The 23897-nt window shown below is 40.3% G+C and overlaps 1 protein-coding gene across 1 annotated transcript in view; it reads right to left on the bottom strand.

The window, feature by feature from the left end:
* Positions 1-587: 587 nt before the first annotated feature.
* Positions 588-23897, bottom strand: part of Ptp36E (protein tyrosine phosphatase 36E) — a 265667-nt gene continuing 242357 nt past the window's right edge. Inside the window, exons 13-17 of the mRNA XM_074097823.1 lie at positions 8675-8806; positions 7180-7308; positions 5719-5906; positions 1076-1211; positions 588-807 (exon numbers count right to left, since the gene is read on the bottom strand). Coding sequence (XP_073953924.1) covers positions 727-807; positions 1076-1211; positions 5719-5906; positions 7180-7308; positions 8675-8806 — 666 coding nt within the window. The 3' untranslated portion in view covers positions 588-726. The remainder of the gene's footprint in view (positions 808-1075; positions 1212-5718; positions 5907-7179; positions 7309-8674; positions 8807-23897) is intronic.

Here is a 23897-nt window from a genome sequence, read left to right as displayed (position 1 = left end):
GCAAAACTTTTCGAAGAGCTCCTGCGAACTCAGGCGCGTGGATCCGGTAGCATTATAGAAGGCCTCGGTGGGTGAACGGTCGGCCCGCTCGTAGAGCGCGCTCGAGCTGGCCCGTTTCGACTTGTCCAGCCCGAACTTGTAGATTTTGGGTAGGCGCCGCTCGAACACGCCCTGTGAGTGCGCGCGCGCCGGCGGGCGTACGGCGGGTGAGGCGTCGCGCCGGTCGGCGAGCACGCGGTCGGAGGAGACGCCGCGCAGGTGCGCACGCGCTGGCGGGCGCGACTCAGCCGGCGGGCTGGCGGCGAGCTCCGGTTCGTCGTCGTCGGCGGTGTCGACGGAGTGTGCCGAGCGATCGAGCGAGCTGTGAACGCAGTCGCAGTCGTCGTGCTCGTCGCTGGCGCCGCCCTCGTCAAAGGAGGGCGCGCGCGGGCCGTGCACGAACACGCGGCGGCGCTCGTCGGCGGCGGCGTCGTCGTCCTCGAGCCGGATGGAGCGGCGCAGCGGCGGGCGGTCGCGGCGCGCGCGGCGCGGCGGGTCGACGGTGGCGGCGTGCGGCAGCGGCGGCCGCGGCGCGGGCAGCAGCCGGTCCAGCGACAGCCCTCGCCGTGGCCGGGCCGGCCGGCGCGAGCGGGGCGCCGCCGCCGGGCTGCTCTCCTCGGGCGTCGTCGGCAGCGCCGCGCCGCGGCCGAACTCGATGAACCAGAGCTCGTCCTTGAGTTCACACTCTCACTTCTTTTCATTCATGTCTTTGTTCAAGTAGTGCAACACGTAGTGGAGCACGAGGTCGTAGCAGTATTTGTATTCAGTCTGTTGGGAAAACAGATAGTTCAGCTAATTATTCAAATGGTCAGAATATATTCAGGAGTGAAAGTCGCACGATTCGTCAAGATCAGTTAGTTATTCATAAGTGTGTACATGTAAGTTGGTACACAGCCACATATTTTTACCCGACTGCTATCAACAACTATCTAAGTATTGCTTATTCTATGGGACCCTTCCGCATATTAGCTCTTTGAAATCTAAAGGATGCTTAAGAAATTAAACCCTCATCCTTTAGTGTACATACACTACCTACCATGTTCTCGACGAGCTGCGGGCGGTGCCGGCGCACAGTCTTCACGGCCTGGAACACGTCCACCTCGCCGTGCTGGATGACTTGCTCGATACACGCGTTGGCCGCGCAGTACACCCCCGCCCGGCTGCGACCGTCCCTGCCAGTAACAACACGGTTGGGTGACACTATTTACGGGCACGGATAATACCGACATGGAAATACCGACCCGATATTTCTTGTACACGCCCACACAAACTGGTGTCAAACTGACAAGAGTTTCTATGGGCGTGTCACAAAATATCATGTCGGTATTGTACGTCCGGTAAAAAGTGTCACCCATGCACACGGTTCACATCACGGAAGTGATGGCTACAACGAAATTCTTACTTCGTATCGTACAGTCCCGCTCACTCTCGTATTAAATAACAAGTAGGCCGCGTACTGGACGCCAGCAGCCAGCGGACGCAAAGAACAGGGAAAACTTAATACTAGACTACTTACTGTATTTTGCTACAAAAAGGTGTGCCTTAGATAAAGTAATACGTTTTTTTAATTTATCTATGGCACACCTTTACAAACAAGTATTATTTCAAAATTATCTTCTGCTTAACTTTTTAAAACATGAAACTCTTTATTTTGAATAGGTACCTAGCTAGAAACGTGAGATCAGGAAACGGAATCCATTAAAGTCTGCCAGGCGCGGTTCAAGTCGCACGAACAAATTGCATGCAAAATGCAGCATTTGTCTCGGGCTTACTGTCAGAGAGTTCCTTTGACGTGTTGTACTGTGCACCATGTTCGGTCGGATAAAAAATACGTGATAACTATAAACAAAGGTTCTATGGTTCATTGTTTACCATAACGAACAAAAGATTTGCTGGAGTTTTCGATTCAAAATATAGCCACGCCTCAGAGTAAGCGTAAGGCTGGCAGCATTTGCCATTAGGTACAGTTAAGAAATAAAAATAAAAAAACCGGCCAAGTGCGAGTCGGACTCGCGCACCGAGGGTCCCGTACAAATATTCTTATTATAATTATGATGCAACTAAAAATTGATGCTTTTCGTAATTTTTCCTGTATCTGTGCTATAAGACGTTGCTTCGTACCAAATTTCAAGATTCTGAGTTCACTGGAAGTACCCTGTAGGTTTTGATTCGCTTGCGAGTGTCGAAAATTTGCAGCATAAACGGCTGTGTCTTTTGATTGCGTTAGCTTAGAAGTTTGATTTTTTCAGAGCTCCAAGGGACAGTAGACTTGAGTACTTGATATGAATTTCAGCTTCATACCTCTACGTGTTCCTGAGAAAAAGGGTTTTGACAGACAGACAGACGGACAACAAAGTGTATCCTATAAGGGTTCCGTTTTTTCCTTTTGAGATATGGAACCCTAAAAACGAAAACAGAAGTATTTAATCAAACTAACCTAACTAACCACCTGCTTCGCCTGCTATGTTCCGGGTTTATGTATTTCAAAACGCCATTTATTTAGCTTTTAAAGCTAGCTGTTAAATGCATTGCACTCATTGCAAAAATACAATACACGACACAATTTAATTACGTCTTAAGGTCCAACATAGCTAGCAGTACTAAGTGAATGAGCTGTGAAGTTCGAAATGATCCCCACACCCACTTTTAGGATTCCGTACCCAAAGGGTAATTTCTGTTGGGGCTACAAAAACAAATACTAAAAATATAATAAAATAGGGTTTTTTTTTGCCGTGTTTTGCTCGATATTAATAACGGCAACAGGCAGACGCTTGAAATATTCACAGAATAAGTATATAGTTGTATATTCACTTTAAAAATAAATACTTAAATTAAAATAAATATTTAAGGGGGGCTCCCATACAACAAACGTGATTTTGTACAGATAATAGTGCGGAACCTTCGAGCGCTATAGTCCAACTCGCACTATGTCAGTTTTATTCGTATTGTTTGGCAGTGGAGTCATGATAGATCATTTTCAATTCGACAATATCAACAACTTGTGCCGACGTGCTTATGAATTTACTAGCTTTTGCCCGCGGTTTCGGCCGCGAGGAATTCCCTTGGGAACTATGTATTTTTCACTATGTCATTCTCTGGCCCATAAAATATCTCTGTGCCAAAATCACATCGATCCGTCGCTCCGTTTCGACGTATAAGACGGACAAACATACAAACACACACACTTTCGCATTTATAATATTAGTATGGATGATAACATAAGGTTTTATTCGGTACTTTGGATAGGTATATACGGTACCTGTTTTCACATATGTTTGACAAATAAACGTATTTGAATTTTGACATTTCTGACCTTACCCCATTCTATCGTGTAGCTAGATACCTAGGTACTGTTGGTGTAAACTGTCTACGGAAAATAAGGCCGTAGCTACCTGTTGCTTATTTTATTGCGAACACGTTACAAGCATCCATTAAATCCATCCATCCATATAAATATTATAAATGCAAAAGCGTATTTGTCCGTCTTTCACGCCGTAAAGGAGCGACGGATCGACGTGATTTTTGGCATAGAGGTAGGTTTATGGGCCCGAGAGTGACATAGGCTACTTTTTATCCCGGAAAAATGCAGTTCCCGAGGGAACAGCGCGCGATAACCGAATACCACGCGGGCGCAGCCGCGGGCAAAAGCTAGTAAATATGATAAATGCGAGCGAAATGACTTCGAAATAACCAAGAGTTTGTTTTTAAACAACGGCTTCAAATATTTTACGGTTTATTAATACATATAGCGACTGCTAGTTTATTAATGAGTTTGTTGTTAATGTTGTTATGTATCCACCTGTTTATTTGGATTTTTTGTGTATGTGTATTGTATAAAGGTTATGTATTCTTGATAATATTGCTCTACGAGTAATGTAATATAAATTCACCACCTGCTAAAATTTATTCCTTACTTCTCCATCCATTCTATTGTAAAGGTTTCCTGTAAGAGATCGCTCTGAAGCGATAAGGCCGCCTATTGCTTAACTTAAGTCTTTGTGTATATGTCGGCGGCAGATCTTAAAATCCGCCAGATCACGAAATTCCTAGTCACATCATGAAATGGGGCGCCATTTCATGATATGCCTAAAAGTTGGCTAGGCATGTCACGACGAGCCTGAGAAACAATACGGCAGATCGATTAGAGCAACGCATTCGTCGATATTCCTAGCTTTATACCGGGCACATCGTGATATGTTACAAAAAAGAAAAATTTAGGTACGACTAGCGAAGCGAGGAGTGGTTGTATGAATTTTGACCACTGCGTACGAGCCGAGCGAGCGAAGCGAGCATGCCGCGGCAGCGGCCGGCGAAGTGCCAGAACCGATATGGCGGCGTTTCATGATATGCCTAGGAATTTCGTGATCTGCCTAAACGTCACTAGGCAAATCTTTAAACGGTGAGTTTTGAACGACATGGCGGATGTCCTTTAGCCAATTCATGAAATGGCGCCATTTCACGATTATGTCTAGGAATTTCGTGATCTGGCGGATTTTACGATCGGCCGCCGACATATATACCTGTGTTTTCTGTACTGCTATGCTATGTGTTGGTGTGCAATAAAGAGTTATTGTATTGTATTCTATTGTATAGCTACATATAATATAATAAAAAGAGATGTCCTTACTGATTGACTGAATCAGTGATTGATTGACTCATTAACGCTTGAGTTGAAATTTTATGTAAACTTTGGCGAATCTCTAAATTTTAGTATTTTTTTATACGACTGGAAGGCAAACGAGCAAGTGGGTCTTCTGATGGTAAGAGATCACCACCGCCCATAAACATCTGCAACACCAGGGGTATTGCAGACGCGTTGCCAACCTAGAGGCCTAAGATGGGATACCTCACGTGCCAGTAATTTCACCGGCTGTCTTACTCTCCACGCCGAAACACAACAATGCGATGTAAGCACTGCTGCTTCACGGCAGGATTAGCGAGCAAGATGGTGGTAGCAATCCGGGCGGACCTTGCACAAGGTCCTACCACCTGCAAAACACATTTAGTGAAACAAAAAACACATTTTTAGTCCAGAGTTGAGGGGACTGAAAATAATGGTGTTCGCGGTAGGTAGGTATTCCACTTTTTATAACGTTTGGGAGTGCATTTTGATGTCGGGCGTAAAAGCAACTTAATACGGGTGAGAGACCTGTACTCTACACAGGTTGTGAATCTGTAATTTTTGGGTGGATTCTAAACATAATCGTTACGAAACTGTAGCTAACCAAAGGAAAAGTTCTACTTTGTAATCGATAATATGTGATGAAGCTTGAGATATATTTATATAATCAGGTCTACAGCCTCCTGAAGCTGTAAAAAATCAAGCTTCTAAGTCAACGAATCAAAAAATGTTTCCATACAAATTGCCTTAACCGAAAAAACTATAGGGTACATCCGGCTGTCCTAGAAACTTTAATTTTGTATGAAGGTAGCTCAGCACAATAATCAATAAAAAAATCTAAAAAACATAATTTTTCATGTCTGACTGTCTTTGTCAAGAAGCCATCTAAAATTACCCAACACTGTGTACATTTTGCTTATTAGAACAGGGGCTCTGCTAACACAGGATATTCATAAACACTTACAAATGAGTACAGAACCCTCGGTGACCGAGTCCAATTCGAACTTGGCCGGTTTTTTTTTAATTTAAGAGGTAACTAAACTTGAGAATTAACTTACGGCGAGACGACACAGACAGGGCCGTAGTCGGTGCGCTGTCGCCAGCGCTCGACCATGTTCATCAGTTCGACCAGCGAGTTGGTAGACGTTGGCACCTTGTGGCCCATCGGCCAGCATGTCAGCTGGAACAGCTGCACCGTCTTCGGCGGCGCTTTGACGCCCGCCATCAGTTCTGTTAGTGATACAATCTGGAAGAAAGGAACATGTTTCCTAAAACTGCAAAGGAGGAGCGTTTGGAGAAAGGAACATTGTGCTGAATAGAGGTCGTTTTTAACTGTCTTTCAAATAGAGGAGGTTCTCAATACGGTAAGGTTTTTTTTTGTCTAGGTACTAATTATTTTGCAGGTGGTGCTACCACCATCTTGCTCGCTAATCCTGCCGTGAAGCAGCAGTGCTTGAACTGTTGTGTTTCGGCGTGGAGAGTAAGACAGCCGGTGAAATTACTGGCACATGAGGTATCCCATCTTAGGACTCTAGGTTGGCAACGCATCTGCAATCCCCCTGGTGTTGCAGGTGTCTATGGGCGGTGGTGAACTCTTACCATCAGGTGACCCACTTGCTCGTTTGCCATCCAATCGAATAATAAAAAAAAATTAGAACTCCGCCAGAACTGAACTAAGTATTCTTAGTTGTTCTTGGCAATAGTTGGAAAGGTGAAAGGTCTTATTCTCTTCAAAAGTTTTTTGTACTTAGTCGTTTTATTTGTCATATTTTGCTAGATAGAATTAGGTGGCAGTATACCCAATTACCATCTTTTTCTGCACTCGTTGTTCACAAACACCGTTAGACAAAAGAAATGGTGAATGCAATTGTGATTTCTGGTGCGTCTTCTGAGGCCGTATTGTCTGATTCGCTGACGTTCGCAATCGTATACACCATCTCTTTCTATCCTGTTATTACATCGTATGATAGAAAGAACTGGAAAGAACGATTGTGATTACATGTGTGTTTGGACAATAGTGCCTCGGTGCTGTTTGCGACCAACAAGTTATTCCCATAAAACATCTTTCCATATTAATTGTTCGCGTCAACAATGTTTTAAACTATAATTTTCTAGAAAATCTCATTTAAACGTTGTCAACAATTTACAAAGCTGTCTTTCTAACCATACTTTTCCTAACAATTCAATTTCAGAAAGTCTTAATGGGAACTTCTAAACAAGTTAAAATATTTACGCAACGTCAACACGATCTCGACGTCAAATAGAAATTGCTATGACTTCAAACTTCACCACATTGTTGAATCAAAATTTTCCGTCGCGCGGTTTCATTTTGAATTCGCTGTTTTGAGTAGATTGATCCATCGGTGGGGATAGAATTAAATGGGATCCATTACAAAGGTATTTTGCGGGTCAATTATAATACGGGAGACAATAGAGTTTGTGAAGTCTTTGACGGGCTCGATCTTTATCACTCCACGAAATTGGAAAAGTCACTTCATTAACACGGCAAAGTTAATTACCTTCTTGTTGATTCTGAATATCCACGTCTTGATGTTCGTGTAGTGGTTATGAGACACATGGTCTATTGTAAATACGGGACCGTACTTTTTAGAATGCCGACCCTCCGGCCAGAACGGTGGAAATTGTTGCTGAAAATGAAGAAAATCTTTTAGTCTCTTTATAAATATTCACCACTGTTTTTTTATTTCGTTACTACAACCGACACGATGTTACTGTGCCAAGGCTGTTAGGTAAGTTAGTGGTAAATGATTAAGTAATTAGCTGTTTGGAAGAAGCATCTTGCTTTATTTGGGCCAATCAACTATTTTACCGACACTTTGGGCGTCTCCTGCGTTACCAAAATTGTCTCTGGCGTTACCAAAAAATCGTACTTCCAACAAGATATTTCACGGTTTAATAGGTTGAACTTATGTAGGATGGCATGTATTCATGTACACCATCTATTAAATTACAGAAAAACCGGCCAAGAGCGTGTCGGATACTACTGAAATAGGGTTACGAAAAAATTAAGTAATATTTTTCTAAAGATTTCGTATTTTGTACGGGATATTCCATGTTTAGGTATTTATATATATATACCTTAGGCTGCTATTTACTCTTAAACTACTAATAATTCTCAAGAAAACTTAACCGTTATAGTTTTCCTTGTAAGTTTGATATACTTACCATCCTGATTTTTTTTTTGTTTTTGAGGGGGAGGGGACGCTCGATTTTAATGAACATTTGCACTTTAAAGTTATTTTCAAAAATCGTTTTAAAAGACCTATCCAACGATACCCCACACTCAGTTGGATGAGAAAAAAAAATCACCCCCACTTTACGTCTATGGGAGGTACTCTAAAAAAAATTATTTTGAATTTTTTATTGTACCATTTTGTCGGCATAGTTTACATATATATTCGTGCAAATTACAGCTTTTTAGCATTGATAGTCCCTGAGCAAAGCCGCGGGCGGACAGACAGACAGACATGGCGAAATGAATGGAATTGGCATTTTGACGACCAGATGGCCTAGTGGTTAGAGAACCTGACTGCGAAGTTTGAGGTCCCGGGTTCGATTCCCGTGTCGGGGCAGATATTTGTATGAAAAATACGAATGTTTGTTCTCGGGGTCTTGGGTGTTTAAAATGTATTTAAGTATGTATCTATCTATATAATTATATTTATCCGTTGCTTAGTACCCATAACACAAGCTTTGCTAAGCTTACTTTGGGACTAGGTCAATTGGTGTGAATTGTCTCGTGATATTTATTTATTTGTTTATAATATTAGGCATGGAATTATAGATTTTCATAATGATCTAATCCGATATGGGGGCCAGTAAAATGTATGGATAAAGTACCCGCCTTTCATACTGTCCGGTCTTATTTTGGTCATTGGATTCGGATTGAGGGTATGAGTATAAGTTTGAGGCATTAGTTCTCGCCGTCATCGTATCGGAGTTTATGAAAACGCTTTACCTAAGTAGGTGATGCATAGCAATTGTTCTACTTACAGAATTTTTCGGAGGAACGCACAAAACGACGACCGCCGCACATTCATAGTCGTACACTAGTGACCAGAACTCGCCCTGCGTTTTGATTAGAGGCCACTCTGTTACAATGTACTCGCGAGGTTTTGTATAACCCTGGAACAAGGAAAAACAACTTAAGTAAATCGCACATCTAGAAGTACATGCAAATGTATTTATTAGTAGACTACCTAGTACTTAGTAGAGTAGGTAGGTATCACTAAAGTAGCGAAAAGGTAAAATGGTGAAACCCTGTAACCGTTTATTGTAGAATGGTCTTATTGTTTTCTTATATAATTATAGTTGAACAGGTAGTTGTAATATTTGATTTTGGTGGGCGTCCTACGCTGTGCTTGCCGATCCGAGTTCTCTATTCGAGAACTTTTCGGCCCCAACGGCTATCTGTTCTCCGTGCTATATGGTGTGGGTGGTGAAGTAATGATGACGAATAACACAGACATCATGCATGGTTAGGGTCTACTTCGATGTAGACTAACACACGTTTATTATTTTAAATAAAAAACGCAAGGATGGCATTTGCACAGAAGAAGGGAGCAACAAACCCCTTTGAGATTTCTTCCCTGATAAGATAAACGTAACCTACGAAATAGTTAATACACTTACGTCTACGAACACAGCGTTGATATAATCCGTGAAACTGTTGCCTTGAAATGACGTCAGATAGGGACGAAAGTTATCAGCTGCAACAAAACGGTTTTTTAAATAAGTGTACCTCATGTGCCTGTAATGAAAACAAACTAGGTATGTTTTAAACTAATTAATTGCCAGCTTTTATTTTTATTTAATTTTTATATGATTGCAAACTAATGACAAAATACACTAGGTAATAAGATGAGAGAGGTAGGAGATAAGATGGCCTAGTGGTTTGATCTATGGCCTAAGCAGAGGATCGTTGGTGCAAACCCCGGCTCGCACCTCTGACTTTTTCGAAATTCATGTGCGAAATTACATTTGAAATTTACCACGAGCTTTACGGCGAAGGAAAACATCGTGAGGAAGCCTGCACACACCATTGAATTGCTTCGGAGGAAGTTCTCAATCTGCACTGGGCCCGCGTGGGAACTACGGCCCAAGCCTTCTCATTCTAGGATGATGATGATCATAATAAAATTTAATTTACAATTAAATAAAATTTTACTCACGAGGAACAACTAAAACATCCCTGTTCTTCTCCCGATTGTCCCCTCTGTGGCCTCCCGCACAGTCCCCGATGGTGAACCTGGGGGTCTGCTTGCAAATCTGCTGGTACTCCCGCTGGTACTCATTGAGCTTGGTCACGAGCTCCCGTTGCGACTTCTGCTTCAGTCTTTGTGACAGTTCCGACACTGGGAACCAGGAGATACCGCATACCACGTGCTCTTCTAACGTGTCGTACACGAATTTGTATTGTTCCTAAAAACAAAATCGAAGTTTCTAAAGGAGCCCAGTGGATCTACTCCCTGACAATAACTGTATACTACACCTGAAAAGATTGGTTTTTGGAGTCTTTTTGTATTTTTTATTTCAACTTCGAATTTGTTGCTTTTACGGTCATCCCGTGAAATCCAATGAAAATACATACTGAAACATGGATTCACAGAAAAAACCCAGAAAAAGAGACCAGCGCTGGGAATCGAACCCAGGTCCTTAGCATTAGTGGCTAAAAAAGAAAAAAAGCAGGCTGAAATGTGTGGTGCATAGGAGAAAATTTGTGTCTAGACTTTTGTCCAGTGGTGGTGTAGGGGTATGGCACGCAGCACGGAATACTGAGGACCTGGGTTCGATTCGAAGCGCTGGTCTCTTTTTCTGTGCATCCATGTGTCAGTTATGTATTTTCACTACACCTGTAGTTGAAAATTAGTTTGTGCTATTTTTAGAGTTCCGTACCTACCGCAAAGGAAAGAAACGAAAATATTCAGGTCAAACTTCAATGTTAACGCAATCAAAAGCTACAAATTGTCGTAACAATAAATAGGTATGTCAAAACAATAGCACATCCTAAACAGGGACGAAACACAGGGTCAAAACTTTAAACTTTCAGACGTTCTAACGCTCTTCATGTCATTTAAAGAAAATAATCCTTACCTCATTTTCTATAAGGCCTTTTCGTGATTGTCTGAGTTTCTTCAGAAACCCGAAAACATCAAAGCAGTCTTCTTCTTCAGCCAACTCGAGGTTGGCATCTATAGCTAAATATACTCCGGAACGCCCCCCTCCGTCGCTAAAATAAACATTGAAATCATTGATTATTTATAAGGACGCGTCGTGATGGCGGCAGAATTAGTCGCTGTGTAAGAAAAAGTCTTGAATGGAGTTTCATGTCATTAGAGCTTAAAAAAATAAACCCATAGAATTAATTGGTATCTACTTAAACCTACGTATCTACTTACGTACGGCAATAATTTTATAACTGATAAATTAAATTTTGGTAGAAAAATATCCTGTTTTTTTTCTTCGTTCTCAAATGTAGCAAAATTACCTTCCGTAAGCAGCTTCACCCGTAGACTTAAATGGCCAGATAGAAACTCTCCATAAAACTCTTTGTCGGGAGTTTCTATCAGCCAATATAATATTAGTTCGTAATTCCCAGTTTAGATCTGCAAGAATAGTCGTGCAAGTTGCATTACATTGTGGCGCTCGATTAACCATTACAAACTCATTGGCTTTACGGCCTCGCAATGTAGTGCAACTGCACGATTTTTCTTGCAGGTCTAAACCGGGCTTAACACATTTTGATAGTCACTAAGCCTGGTAACAGAAGAAAAAGTTGTTACGCCTATCTGTAGCCAGTTCTGTATAAAGAAGTATAATGGGTGTCTGTATAAGAATAAACACTTACTTGCAATGCACGACCATGGGCCCAGCGGCGGGGTTGGTCGCGAGCCGCCGGCCCACCACGGCACGCACGCGCCGCCGGAACTCCAGCAGCGCGTTGCTGAACGGGCACGTGTGTGAGTGCCACTGCGTGTAGTGGAACTGGAGGATGAACCGCTCTTCCACCACCACCTGAGTACCTCCAAATGCTTTAAGCCATATCAATGGAGACGCGATCTATCTACCACGTGAGTTACTGTTAGTCTGTCAAGCGAGTCATGTCCCTTGTAAAAGGCGGCATTTTCAAATGTGTATACGCTATAAACTAGAAGCCTACCTTAATTCGTGCGCCACAGTAATTAAAAAGACAGCTACATAAATTAAATTATCAATATCGTTGAGTCGACATCTGTAAGATTTTTGAAAATGCCGCCTCTAATGCCCATTGACTCTATAATGAAATTAACAGACAATAATGAAATTAATTAATTAATTAATTGTTTAACAATGAGATAGGTACAAATTCCACTATACTGATTGGTTGTGCAACTAACTAAATGCTGTAATTGATGAGACAGTCAGCGCCTGGTTACGCTATCGTGCATGCGGAACATCCTTAGTCTTAGATAATTTAGGACCCCGAAATTGACAGAAGAAGTAAATTGTACCTGACGCATTAAGAAAAAGTTCTTTGTTTACTTTTACAGTAAAAATCCTAGTCTCAGATATGTCGATCACATCAATATCACTATCAGCTTCCTTGTTAACTCATCCAATCACATAAAAATACAACTGCGACTATATTTCAGAACATAAAATTCTTCTCAAACGCCAAAAAAAAGCTAAATAAGTTACTCTCAAAGCGCTAAAAAGGACAATTACAGCGGGAGCGACAGTTTTAATGAAAAATCCCGACTCCGCCAAGCGATGAGCGAACCGTCGCGTCGTAGTTTAGTGGTGGAAAATATACGAAAACACGGAGTTCAGCGCCATAGAAAGCTTTGTTGCCGAAAGTTGCAGTTAAAATTGCTTTAACTTTAATCTGCGCTTTTGATTCATTTTGCTTCATCCATTTAAAAAAAAATGCCTTCAGCAAGTATCATTTGTTGATGTAGGCATCAGCACCATTTGACAAAGAAAGCAAATGTTTTTTTCGAATAAATAATAATTATATTCATATTGACATTAATATTTTTTGTATTCCTACTGACAACCATTTTTTTCTGTACTAAACCAGTTTGACATTAAAATATGTAACCTTAAACTATCAGACCTATCAGATAAATATTTGATATTTGTACCTATGTTGCATGTGCACAGAATATGCCTAACAGCAATTTGTATAACATCCATATGACGAGTATGTAACCATATTCTATGCCAATAAATCCTACTAAATAATATTATAAATGTGAAAGTTTGTGAAGATGTTTGGATGTTTGTTACTCAATCAAGTCTAACCCGCTGAACCGATTTAGATTTATAGATATTTTGAGTCCTGGAGAAGGACATAGAATAGTTTTTTTCTCGGAAAATTGCATAGTTCCCGCGGATTAGCGATAACCGAGTTCTACGCGGACGGAGTCGCGGGTAAGGGCTAGTAAATTATAATTATTTAAGCTTTTATATGTGGTATTATTCTGACCCACACTAACAATTTGAAAACATCATGTGAGGAATGATATAAATATAATTTGGTTACCAATTGTTGCGCGGAATTGTGGGGTACCACAAGGTAGTCTTTTCGGCTACGTCATATTGAGTTAGTGTACAATAAGATGCTTACGTTTTTTTCACTCTTGTAGAGTCTGAAAGTGCGTATATGGAAGTTAGCAAGCTCTTCTTCTTGCACGATGCCCACGCTGATGTCACCATACGTCTCGTCTTTTTCTTTGTTCGGAGGCCAATATTGAACGCACATCACCTGGCAAACAAACCAATAAATAAAGTTACAAACTACACATAAGTAATAACGCCGTTAGCAAGAAAATGTGAAACAATATTCTACACTTACAAGGGCCGTAAATTCAAGAGAAAACTAATAACACGAGGGAAAAACCTTTTAAACTTCAACGTGTTCCAATATTTTCTTATTTCTCAGCGTTTTACCGTTGTAACCTACGTCACGAGTATGCATCTAGTTTTATAGCCATTGAAAACTTCCAGCTCTTGACGTAACGAATAGGGTGGAAAATATTTTTCAAATTTCATGTCTGAGAGAGGGGCTCTATTATCACTCGCGGAACTGGCGTGGAAAATGCTAAAGCCAAGTGTCAAGCTAAAGAAAAAGTGCTTCGATAGACAGTAGTTAAGGTAAATTTTGTCTATAGTCTTTAATAGTTACGAGTAAAGTCTATACTAGGAAAAAAAGCCTAGCCTGATGGTTTGACTTCTGGCCTCTCTAGCAGAGGATTATTTGCTCCTCAGACCTTGACCTCTGAGTTTTACAAAATTTAAGATGATTAACCACAAGCTTTACAACGAAGGAAAACATCGTGAGGAAACTAGCAGAAACCTACGAAGCAATTCAATGGCGTTTGCGAAGTTTCTCATTTTAATAGGAGGCCTGTGCTTAGCAGCGGAACGATAATAGGCTGACATGATGCTGATGATTAGTTAACGAAGCATGACACCCTAATGCATTTACTGTCTTGTCATTAGCGGTATACAGCATCCGATGAGCACAGAATCTTAGCCATAAGGTTTGCTGCCTTCATATCCTCCAAATGTCCAAAGTAAAGAGAGATGGATAGTCAAAAGCTGTTAATTGAACTAAGTTCATGCAAGAAATAAATAGGACGAGTTGGATTGCAACTATTGCAAGCATTCGTTACTGTGTTTTTGAAGTCATCAGTACTATTGAGTGGCTTCGATAGGGATGGGTCAGTTTTTTAAAAGTTTGTAAGTAGTGTAGTTTTGAATGAGTACTCGCATTACCCACTTGACGTTGATAGATATATTCACTAATTTCTAAAAAATACATCATGAACACAAATAGCTGTTAAATGTAACAAATAAAATAGTATCCATTAATGTGGAATTAAAATTAAAATTTTAATATCAAATTCAGTAAAAAGAAACATAAATGAAATGAGTAGTGAAATGAAAATTTGTTCACAAAATGTACAATTGAGCCATATATAGTAATTTACGCAAATTAAATTTCCTTTCATTTAATTAAATTTCTATAGGTACATCCCTTCCTAACTTTATCTAATTTATCTATTGTAAAACTTTCTAAACAGCAATTATTTAATTTATTCTGGAATTTCGGAAACGGCTCTAACGATTTTGATGAAATTTAACGAGTGGTGGTTTTCGGGGGTGAATGTTCGATCTTATGTATGTAGGTAAGTATGTGTATAAACTCCTTATTGTAACAAAAATAGAGAAACAAACACAATTGACAAATGTTGCGATACATCCACAAAGGCGAGCTTATCCATTTAAGGCTTTTATTTCTAGGAAACTCGGTATTGTTGAGCTTCCCTGAGCTCGCTCAGGTATTATATATTATTATATGTCCAATACTATGGACTCAGGAAAAGCAAAACTGACCGAGCCGTTTTCCATTAACCTTATGCTCGCTACTTCACATTAGTTGCTTTCAGACTTTCGCTTTGTGAAATGCACAATCAAAATCTGGTATCAAACTGGAGCAAAACTTAGCACTGAAAACGTGTTTCATGTGTCACGGTTCGTGGCGTAACTAACTAGTTTTGCAGTCGTAAAAGCTAGAAACGTTTGTTGAATTTAATTTAGGATACATGTGTTCGTTTATCTTAATGGTTAACAATAATTGTTTTTAATTCCCTAAATTTGAAGAGTAGTGGCGCAGTTCATTATTGCTCCTTTTTTGTAATTGATTGTTTTTATGAGTATGCATGACACACATTATTCCAGTAAAATCGTGCCTGTAGCGATAAGTACATTGCTGGGTCACAATCCAAACGAACACAAGATCGATCGAGCACCGCAGTGTCATGCTACTGGAACGGTTATACTGGAATAATGTGAACCGGGCATTACTGATTTTGTGTGCTTTTATGTACATTTTTAAACGGAAAAAACCATTTTCCTAGTATATTATATTGGTCGCAGGCTGAAAATCAGCGATGCAAGTTTTTTGCTTGCAGCTTATTTATGCTGAGCCTGAGCCCATTGCCACTTGCTTAAGTGTCCTAATTATTTTATTTTTGTAGTTGTGTCTTGTTTTCTGTGGCAATATTTATAATTTTCATAGCCTGTTATTAATGCATACAAGAGACCGGCGGCGCTGGGACCGATTATACTGTTCATTGCACTGTAGCATTGCTCACCGCACATAGTTGGTTAGCAACACGCGCAATGTATTACAAATCGGATTCTACATCGGAGGCCTGACGTAGTTGAGTTGTAAATTGTTACAATAGAGGTAACAAGAGGTAGAGGTGGTAGCGATTCGAGCAGATGCTGCACAAGAAACATACAATGGTGGATTAGCCGCGTAGCAAGAGTAGCAACAATTTCTGATCGTAAAAAAAAAGGTTAGATCATCATCATCATCATCATCAACCTGGAAGACGTCCACTGCTGAAAGAGGCCTCCCCCTTAAATACCACAAGTGAACGACAACTTGCCGCTTGCATTAAATTTAGATAGAAGCGTTAAAAAAAATTCAAACCAATGTACCATATAAAACAACAAACACAAAATCTGCAAAGAAAAAGATGGTAGCAAAAATGGAATAAGTTTTTATTTATTTGCTGTGACTTAATTTGACTGTCTTTTTCAATTTAAGAACTCAAGATCGTTCCGTTCTACCCTTTCTAAAAAAAACGCAGCAGCAGTAGCAGCTGCTTAGGCTTGACCTACACGCCAGTAGTTTGATAAAGTCTGAATGAACCGCATCCAAATCCATGATTTTCTAAATGACGAAGCGCATTTAGTTATATTACTTCACAGCATTAAGTGTGAACGGAGCAATGAACTGTGTATTAACTTGCACTGTAATGGTGATGAAAGGAAATCAAGGCAAATGGACCGGAATTGCAACTCATTCATTTTATTACGGACACGCGGAGGTTTCATCTGCTTTATTAGCTACATTGTAATGCAAATCTAGTTTCTGTCTGTCTATAGTAGAATTGATTGAGTACTATTTCTCAATTTTTCAATTATGAATATGAACAGTAAATTTTCGATTATTTTTTCTATTTTAAACAAGAGTTTGTCTTCTAAATTCACCTAAAGAAATGGCCTACTATTTACCTCAGAAACTATCGAGAAGCTGTATGTATTTTGTCTTGAATTTATAAAATTCTAAATGAATAATATATAATATTTACTCTAACTCTCCGAGATAATCTACAACGATTCTGCTTCCGGTTGTACTAAAAAAATAAATGAGATTCGTTGTACGTACTGTAAAGGTCTTTACACTGTAGTGGCTTATATGTGCTTTATGGCAATTTTATAGAAAATTTCAGACATCAAATGACATCGACAAGGTAGTGAAGGCAGAGTCGTGTTAAGCCATCGCGGGGCCTGTAACAAATTTTATCACAGGGCTCTTAATTTGCCTCAGACTTATGGTATTAGATAAAACATTAAAGACCATCATTTTAATTTCTTCGGCGGCGGTTTAGCATTTGTTTTGTGGTAGCAGTATTGCACTTAAATTGATATTCTTTACAAACAGAAAGCGTTAGGAGCCTGCAGCATTTGCTACTCTCGCTACGTGGCTAATCCACCATTAAATAGTAAAGTTTAAACATAGATTTGACCTTGTACTATCGTTTTAGTAACTTTACGACTAGTAAATATAAACTTACCTTGATAAAGTCGAAGGTCTTGGTGAGCATGACAATGGCGGCGGGCGCGCCAGATCATCCGCCAGAAGTCCAGCACCGTGTCTTCGGTGGGACCCTGCGTCACTATATACGCGTTGGGCTTTAATATACTCTGAGGACAAAGATAAAAAATAAAATAATATCTAAATAAATATACAATCACACTTAAAATTAAAGGATTATTCGCGGTAGTTCCTTTGGCTTGTTCCTTTGAAGGGATTACTGCTGTAGCGACTCCTAGCGCCATCTAGTGAACAACAATGGAAACTCCGACCATGTTCTACATCGCGCTATCGAAGTTTCTCAACGCGGTCGCATATATACAAGTTCCGACGCTCTTCCTTCGGACTTCGGTCCCCAGGCATAACACCTGCCTGGAGAGAGATCTCTCTATTGGAGCCTCCCCCACACTGCGATTTTTTTGAAAGAAAGAAGAAAAAACCTTTATTCATGACATTATTACACAAAATACTATAGGTATAGAATTAAACTAAAAATTTACGTATCACGGTCACGAAATGGCCCCAAATCAGCATAATGCCGCCTTCCTTTGGACCTACATACTAGAGTAAAGAAACGCAATAATTCCTTAGAAGGTACCGCTTTCTTTAGACATGATAAAATTGGTCTTGTAAATAGTGCTAATTTGCAGTGACATGTCTAACAGACACATGGCATGCAAACATTGTCTTATATTCTATTCTCAAAGGATTTTCTTTTAGCTGAAATTAATTAATTATATACACAAAGACTCTTCAATATTGAACGTCTCTGCACGCAAAGCAATATTTCGTAAAAGGTGACGAGCAGTTGACTTTTAACTATTGTACCATAGATTATTTACAATAAAAGCGTGAAAAAAAAATATAAAAATTAAACTATAAAAAAATATGAAAATAATTTTCTACCAGTCTGAAGTCGGTGCCTCAGCACGAGCCACAGAAGATTGCCCAATTGTTTGTAGATGAGGTTGACGACCATAAGTTCGCTCCTGCTGGCTCGTGCTGACAGGAACCGCCATTACGACGGTAGAAAATTTTCATTTTTTATAGTCGGTTAAATTTTTTGTTATAAAAATTCTGATAATCTAACTGACAAATTAATAAGAATATTTTAATCATAACTTAATTTCTAAAATAGAACTTTCAATGCAAGATTGAGATTTATTTTTATAATTCCATTGTGACAAAAATCCGCTGACACAGAATTAACTCAACCCCACTAATGCCCAAAGATTCATGGAGTCATATCGCCCTAAGGACCCTAATAATCACAAACGAGCCCTATTTGTTGCGGTCACTATCGAGACGCCATAGGGGTGGGATGAATGCCCAGAATAAGGCTTATCGGGACTGATATAATTAGTATTACTGCTGTTCCGGCAAACGGTTTTGGTTCATGTTTTTTCCGTGAAACACATTATTAATGCTGTACCTATCCCCTGGTACTTGTAAATTAAATATATAGGGTAATTTTGTAAAATGCACAATATAACTTTGCAATGTACGTATTACATAATTACGCTATAAATATTATTTTACATTACAACCCATCGATACCTTACCCATAACAATTCTAGAGTTTTAGGGCATGACATGGTTTCATTTTAAGAATAGGAAGTGTATTTATTTACGACGAGACCCATAAAAAATATTAATTAGAAACACAATAAATAATACAGAATCACTGTGGTGACTTAGTGGTTTAATCTATTTACTTAAGCTCTCCGGACGCCGGAAACGCATAGCACGAAACGCCGTTGACGCAGCAGTAGTATGTATAACAGGAAGTGTAGGTATACGCGCGGGAGGCGCTGCCACACGGAATCGCGCTGTAGTAGGAGTCTTAGCTGTGTACGTAAACGCCGGTATTACATAAAACCTCTTAGCGGCTCTGTCTCCCTAGTAGTCCTAAAACACAGGTATAGGCGCTGCAGTATGGATTGTGGAAAACCTTGAACAGCAGCTGTAGTTTAAACGCTTGTATGATAGGAAATGCAGTTGTTCCAGTAAAAGCTCGAAGTTTACGAAACGCATGAGACACCGTTGTCTATGAAAGAATAGGAAGTGTAGCTGTTGGTTAAGTAGCTCGAAACGCGATACTCGAAACGCCGCTGTCTTGCAGTAGGACGAGTGCTAGGAAATGAAGGAATTTACTTAAGCTCTCCGGACGCCGGAAACGCATAGCACGAAAACGCCGTTGGCGCTGCAGTAGTATGTGTAACAGGAAGTGTAGGGTATACGCGCGGGAGGCGCTGCCGCACGGAATCGCGCAATAGTAGGAGTCTTAGCTGTGTACGTAAACACCGGAATTACATAAAACCTCTAAGCGGCTCTGTCTCCTTAGTAACCTAAGACACAGGTGTAGGCGCAGTCGTATGAATTGTAGGAAATCCTTGAATAGCTACTGTAGTTGTAGACGCTTGGATGTTAGGAAGCGCAGTTGTAACCTTAGGAGCATAAAGCGCGCGAGATGCGCGAGACTTAGCTGAAGCGATANTGTAACCGTAGGAGCATAAAGCGCGCGAGATCGCAGAACTTAGCTGAAGCGATATGCGAAGGGCCCGAAATGCCACGAAACGAGGGAACGCAGGCGGCCGGAGGCGCAGCAATATTAGAAAACCTCTTAACGGCGCTGCGCCTAGTAGCTGGGAAACGGAAGTACTTATAGAGCAGGAAATGTAGGAGTGTTAGCATATTAGCAGGTGGGTAGATGTAGTTATAGCAGGAATACACGCTGTCGCACGAAAAAAAACTATAAAAAGGGCTGCGGCTCGTAGGAACGGATAGTCAACTTTGGGTTCTTTCAAGTGCAGGTCGTTACGCTGCTGGGTAATGATCTACATAGTAACTACGCGATTTTTATTTGTATATAAGCTGCGGGCTGGCAGTGTTAGGCCGATGTCGCTGGGGTTACCCACGCGTTTTGTTTCGGTCTTTTCGCTGTTAGTTCTCCAGGCTTCATTTTTGTGTTTGAATAGCTGGCGGGATGGTAGCGGAGCCGATGTCGCTAGGGGAGTACCCATGCGTTTTGTTTCGGTTCCTTTGCTATTAGCCCTCCAGTTTCCTTATTCTGTGGGATCGGACCGTTTTATATTCGCTTGAAAGTAGGGACTGTACGGGACGAGGTTCCCGGCCTCTAAACCTGATACCTAACGGTGATATACGAAAGTTTAGAGTATAACGTCCTTCGGGACGGGACGGAATTGAGGAGAACGATTCCGCGTCTGACTATAGTCGCCAACTCTGGCGGTCAGGCTATCTTCTCCCCGCGCGTACCCGGCACCGTGTATCCGCAGTGTCGGTGCACGTGAGTTCGGTGGTGCTGGACCCCCTTTATATATGTATATATTCGCACAATTATCTCTCCGCCCTACTCCACTCGCATCCCTGACTTCGGTCGCCGGTGGTTATTACACATGGCGTAGGATTAGGAATAGGTACACTAGAGGATGCCACCTCGATCCCTTAGTTAGTTAGCTAGCAGTTTTCCCTGTCATTCCGGAAAAACTGAACATTACACACCACGCAATTAAAAATAAATGTGAGATGCTCGCCATCTCTAGTTTTGGGACGTAAGTATTACATTTTAGCCTAGGGCCTAGGTAGATCGATACAAGGCTAGGTTTGTTAGGGCATCTAGGTACGTTGAATAGGTTTGTGTAGGGAGGTATTTACTAGGCGGTATTTCATAGTTTTATAGGGCGTAAAATCAACTTCATGAGTTGGTAGGTTTTTACCACTTTTATTGTACTAGGAGACCAGAACTAGGCAAGGTCCGTTAGGTTTTATCGTACATCGTCTAGGTAACACGCGTTCGGTTTATAGGGCGTTGTAGGGAACTAACGGTTATCATTAGAAATTCGCCGGTGAATGTATGATACTGCTGCTGGGACTCGCTTGGGGATCGTTGTCTGACTGAACTGGCCATTCGGTCGGATAGTGATTCCTAGGGAGAGTACCGCACGGTGCGCGATTTTGCCTAATCTTAAGATTAGAATTAAGTCTAGATTTAAGGAGCGCTTAGGAATCTAATACGAAAATAGAAAATTAATGATAAAATAATCTATTAAGTTTCTATGTCTGATGTTGACACAATTTATGGATACCTACTGATAATTCCATTCAAAGAAAATCTCGACATTTATGTGTTATATTTGGTCAAGCTAGGCATGTAGCAAGTTCTATTCTTGACAGGGAACGCTATTCATGTACTGAGAGCCAGACTGAATTAATCATAAATGTATAAACTATCTGCTATCGACAGATTCTTACAAAAAACAATATATAATTAATTGCAGTATTCTTAAAGTGAGTAACTCATATTGTGTTTAACTGTACAGACGGGAAGACCATTACCTCCATCCAATAGATATTAAGTTGGCTGGTATTCTATAGGTAGTGAATGAATACTACTTACCTGCAAATCTAACAATTTGCCTTTTACTTGTAAGATAAGAATACCCGATTTTTATTCTACTAACCCGGTCTATAAACGGTGGGAGTAAAGGGGTTATACATCATAATATATATATATATTAAACCTTTCTACATTAACCTCAACTATAATTAATCATTGAAAGTGATGATGTAGATTTTCTAAATAAATCCTATAATTCTTCATGAGTATTCATCAATACAAATACAAGCTAAAGTAAGAATAAACCTAACACATCGTGCATTAATACATTATAGGAAAGAAAATATATTTCATTCTACAAACAACTGGCAAGCATTATTGCTGGTGATTATATACTTTACCTAGATACAACATTTGAGCTTGCATTTGAGTCTAGAATCCCACCGCTGTGGAACTAACATAGCTAAAAATTAGAATTGATAGGAGATGAGATTTGCTGTATACTATTAACTAATTAGCCACTTCATAACCACGCAATTACCAAAATCATCAACTCTCAAGTCTTGAGCAGTAGGCTCCTCTCTCTCAGGGTGATCATATAAGGCGATAGATAGTGTTATTAAATTAAATACTGAACCACCAATCTTCACTTTTCACTAAAAGTACCGTATGGGTTACCTAGGACGGACACAACGAAGGGTCAATCATCTTATTTAGGTACTAGCAACCACTAGACGACACATGCCAAATCAAATCATCACGCTATCATATAGTAGGTTTCAGACATCAGTAGGACTCATAAGCTCTAGTTATATAGGTAGCTGTATATAGTAGGTCATCATAGCTTGAGCTTAGGAGCTTTTTGATTTAATTACCAGTTAGCTTCAGGAGGTGAACTTTAGGTAGAGCTTTTAGCTTTAGCTTTGAGCTTGGTAGTTTAGATTCTCGAGGGAGGGAAAAAGTTTTCATTGGGGGGGGTTAGTTACAACATGCTTTATTTGTTTTAGGCGCAGGCTAAATGTATTAAGCGACATGTTGTTGATTTTTTGTGGAAAGCTACATGCTTAACTGACGTTGTTAGTAAACTTTAAATATAGGAAAAAATGTTTAAGCTACTTTGCGTATTAGTTTAAGGAAGATAAGAACAGTTTAAGCGGAAAACCATCCCAGCCTCATATAGCTTAAATCAAATGTTACTTGAAACTGGCAAATTTAATGGCACTTCATACTTTGATGTTCTGAATTAGTCCCCAATTATGACCGGTTTAAGCGCCAAAAAGTGCTCAGATCTTTACCAAACCCAGCTCAATCGACGCAGAAAAATCTGCTGATTGCAATGATATATATAACTCAATATCGCCCAAAGTGTCGCTTAATACAAATAGCCTTTCACCCGTCGATATGAAACTACCGTGAGACTGACTCATATTAAATATAATTACCCGGATAACTGAGAAGCCGTGGTGGCCAAGTGGTTTGACCTATCGCCTCTTCAAACGGAGGGTCGTGGGTTCAAACCAGGCTCGCACCTCTGAGTTTTTCGAAATTCATGTGCGGAATTACATTTGAAATTTATCACGAGCTTTGCGGTGAAGGAAAAACATCGTGAGGAAACCTGCACAAACCTGCGAAGCAATTCAATGGTGCGTGTGAAGTTCCCAATCCGCACTGGGCCCGCGTGGGAACTATGGCCCAAGCCCTCTTGTTCTGAGAGGAGGCCTGTGCCCAGCAGTGGGACGTATATAGGCTGGGATGATGATGACCGGATAACTCACGTCTTAAATCGAGTTTAGCTCGACATGTTTTGTGCCGCTGAGTCGCGTTGCTCCGAAGACGAAGGGCTACGGATTAGCCCGAAACATGTCGAGCTAAACTCGATTTAAGACGTGAGTTATCCGGGTCATTATATTTAATATAATAACTTGTATTGTAATTTTGAATTGGATAAGCAATGTATTGCGGAAGCCGTACATTGAAAAAATACCATTTAATTTGTTTCGAATAAACATAATAATAAAACCATTGATTTTGTAACTTGACATGTATTATTATAATCAGAATTAAACGAATAACATAAAAAAAAACTTGCAGAGTGACCATGTACTTAGTAAATAATTAATACTCTTTTTTTTAATAAAACTACTTATTTTTTTAAAGTTGCAGAACCAACTAAAGTAGTTCCATATGAGTAGCAGAACCTGTGT

The sequence above is a fragment of the Choristoneura fumiferana genome, chromosome 14, assembly GCF_025370935.1.
Source record: "Choristoneura fumiferana chromosome 14, NRCan_CFum_1, whole genome shotgun sequence".
Taxonomy (NCBI): domain Eukaryota; kingdom Metazoa; phylum Arthropoda; class Insecta; order Lepidoptera; family Tortricidae; genus Choristoneura; species Choristoneura fumiferana.
Note: the sequence above shows the minus strand (reverse complement) of the source record. Positions and strands in the feature narration are given on the sequence as shown.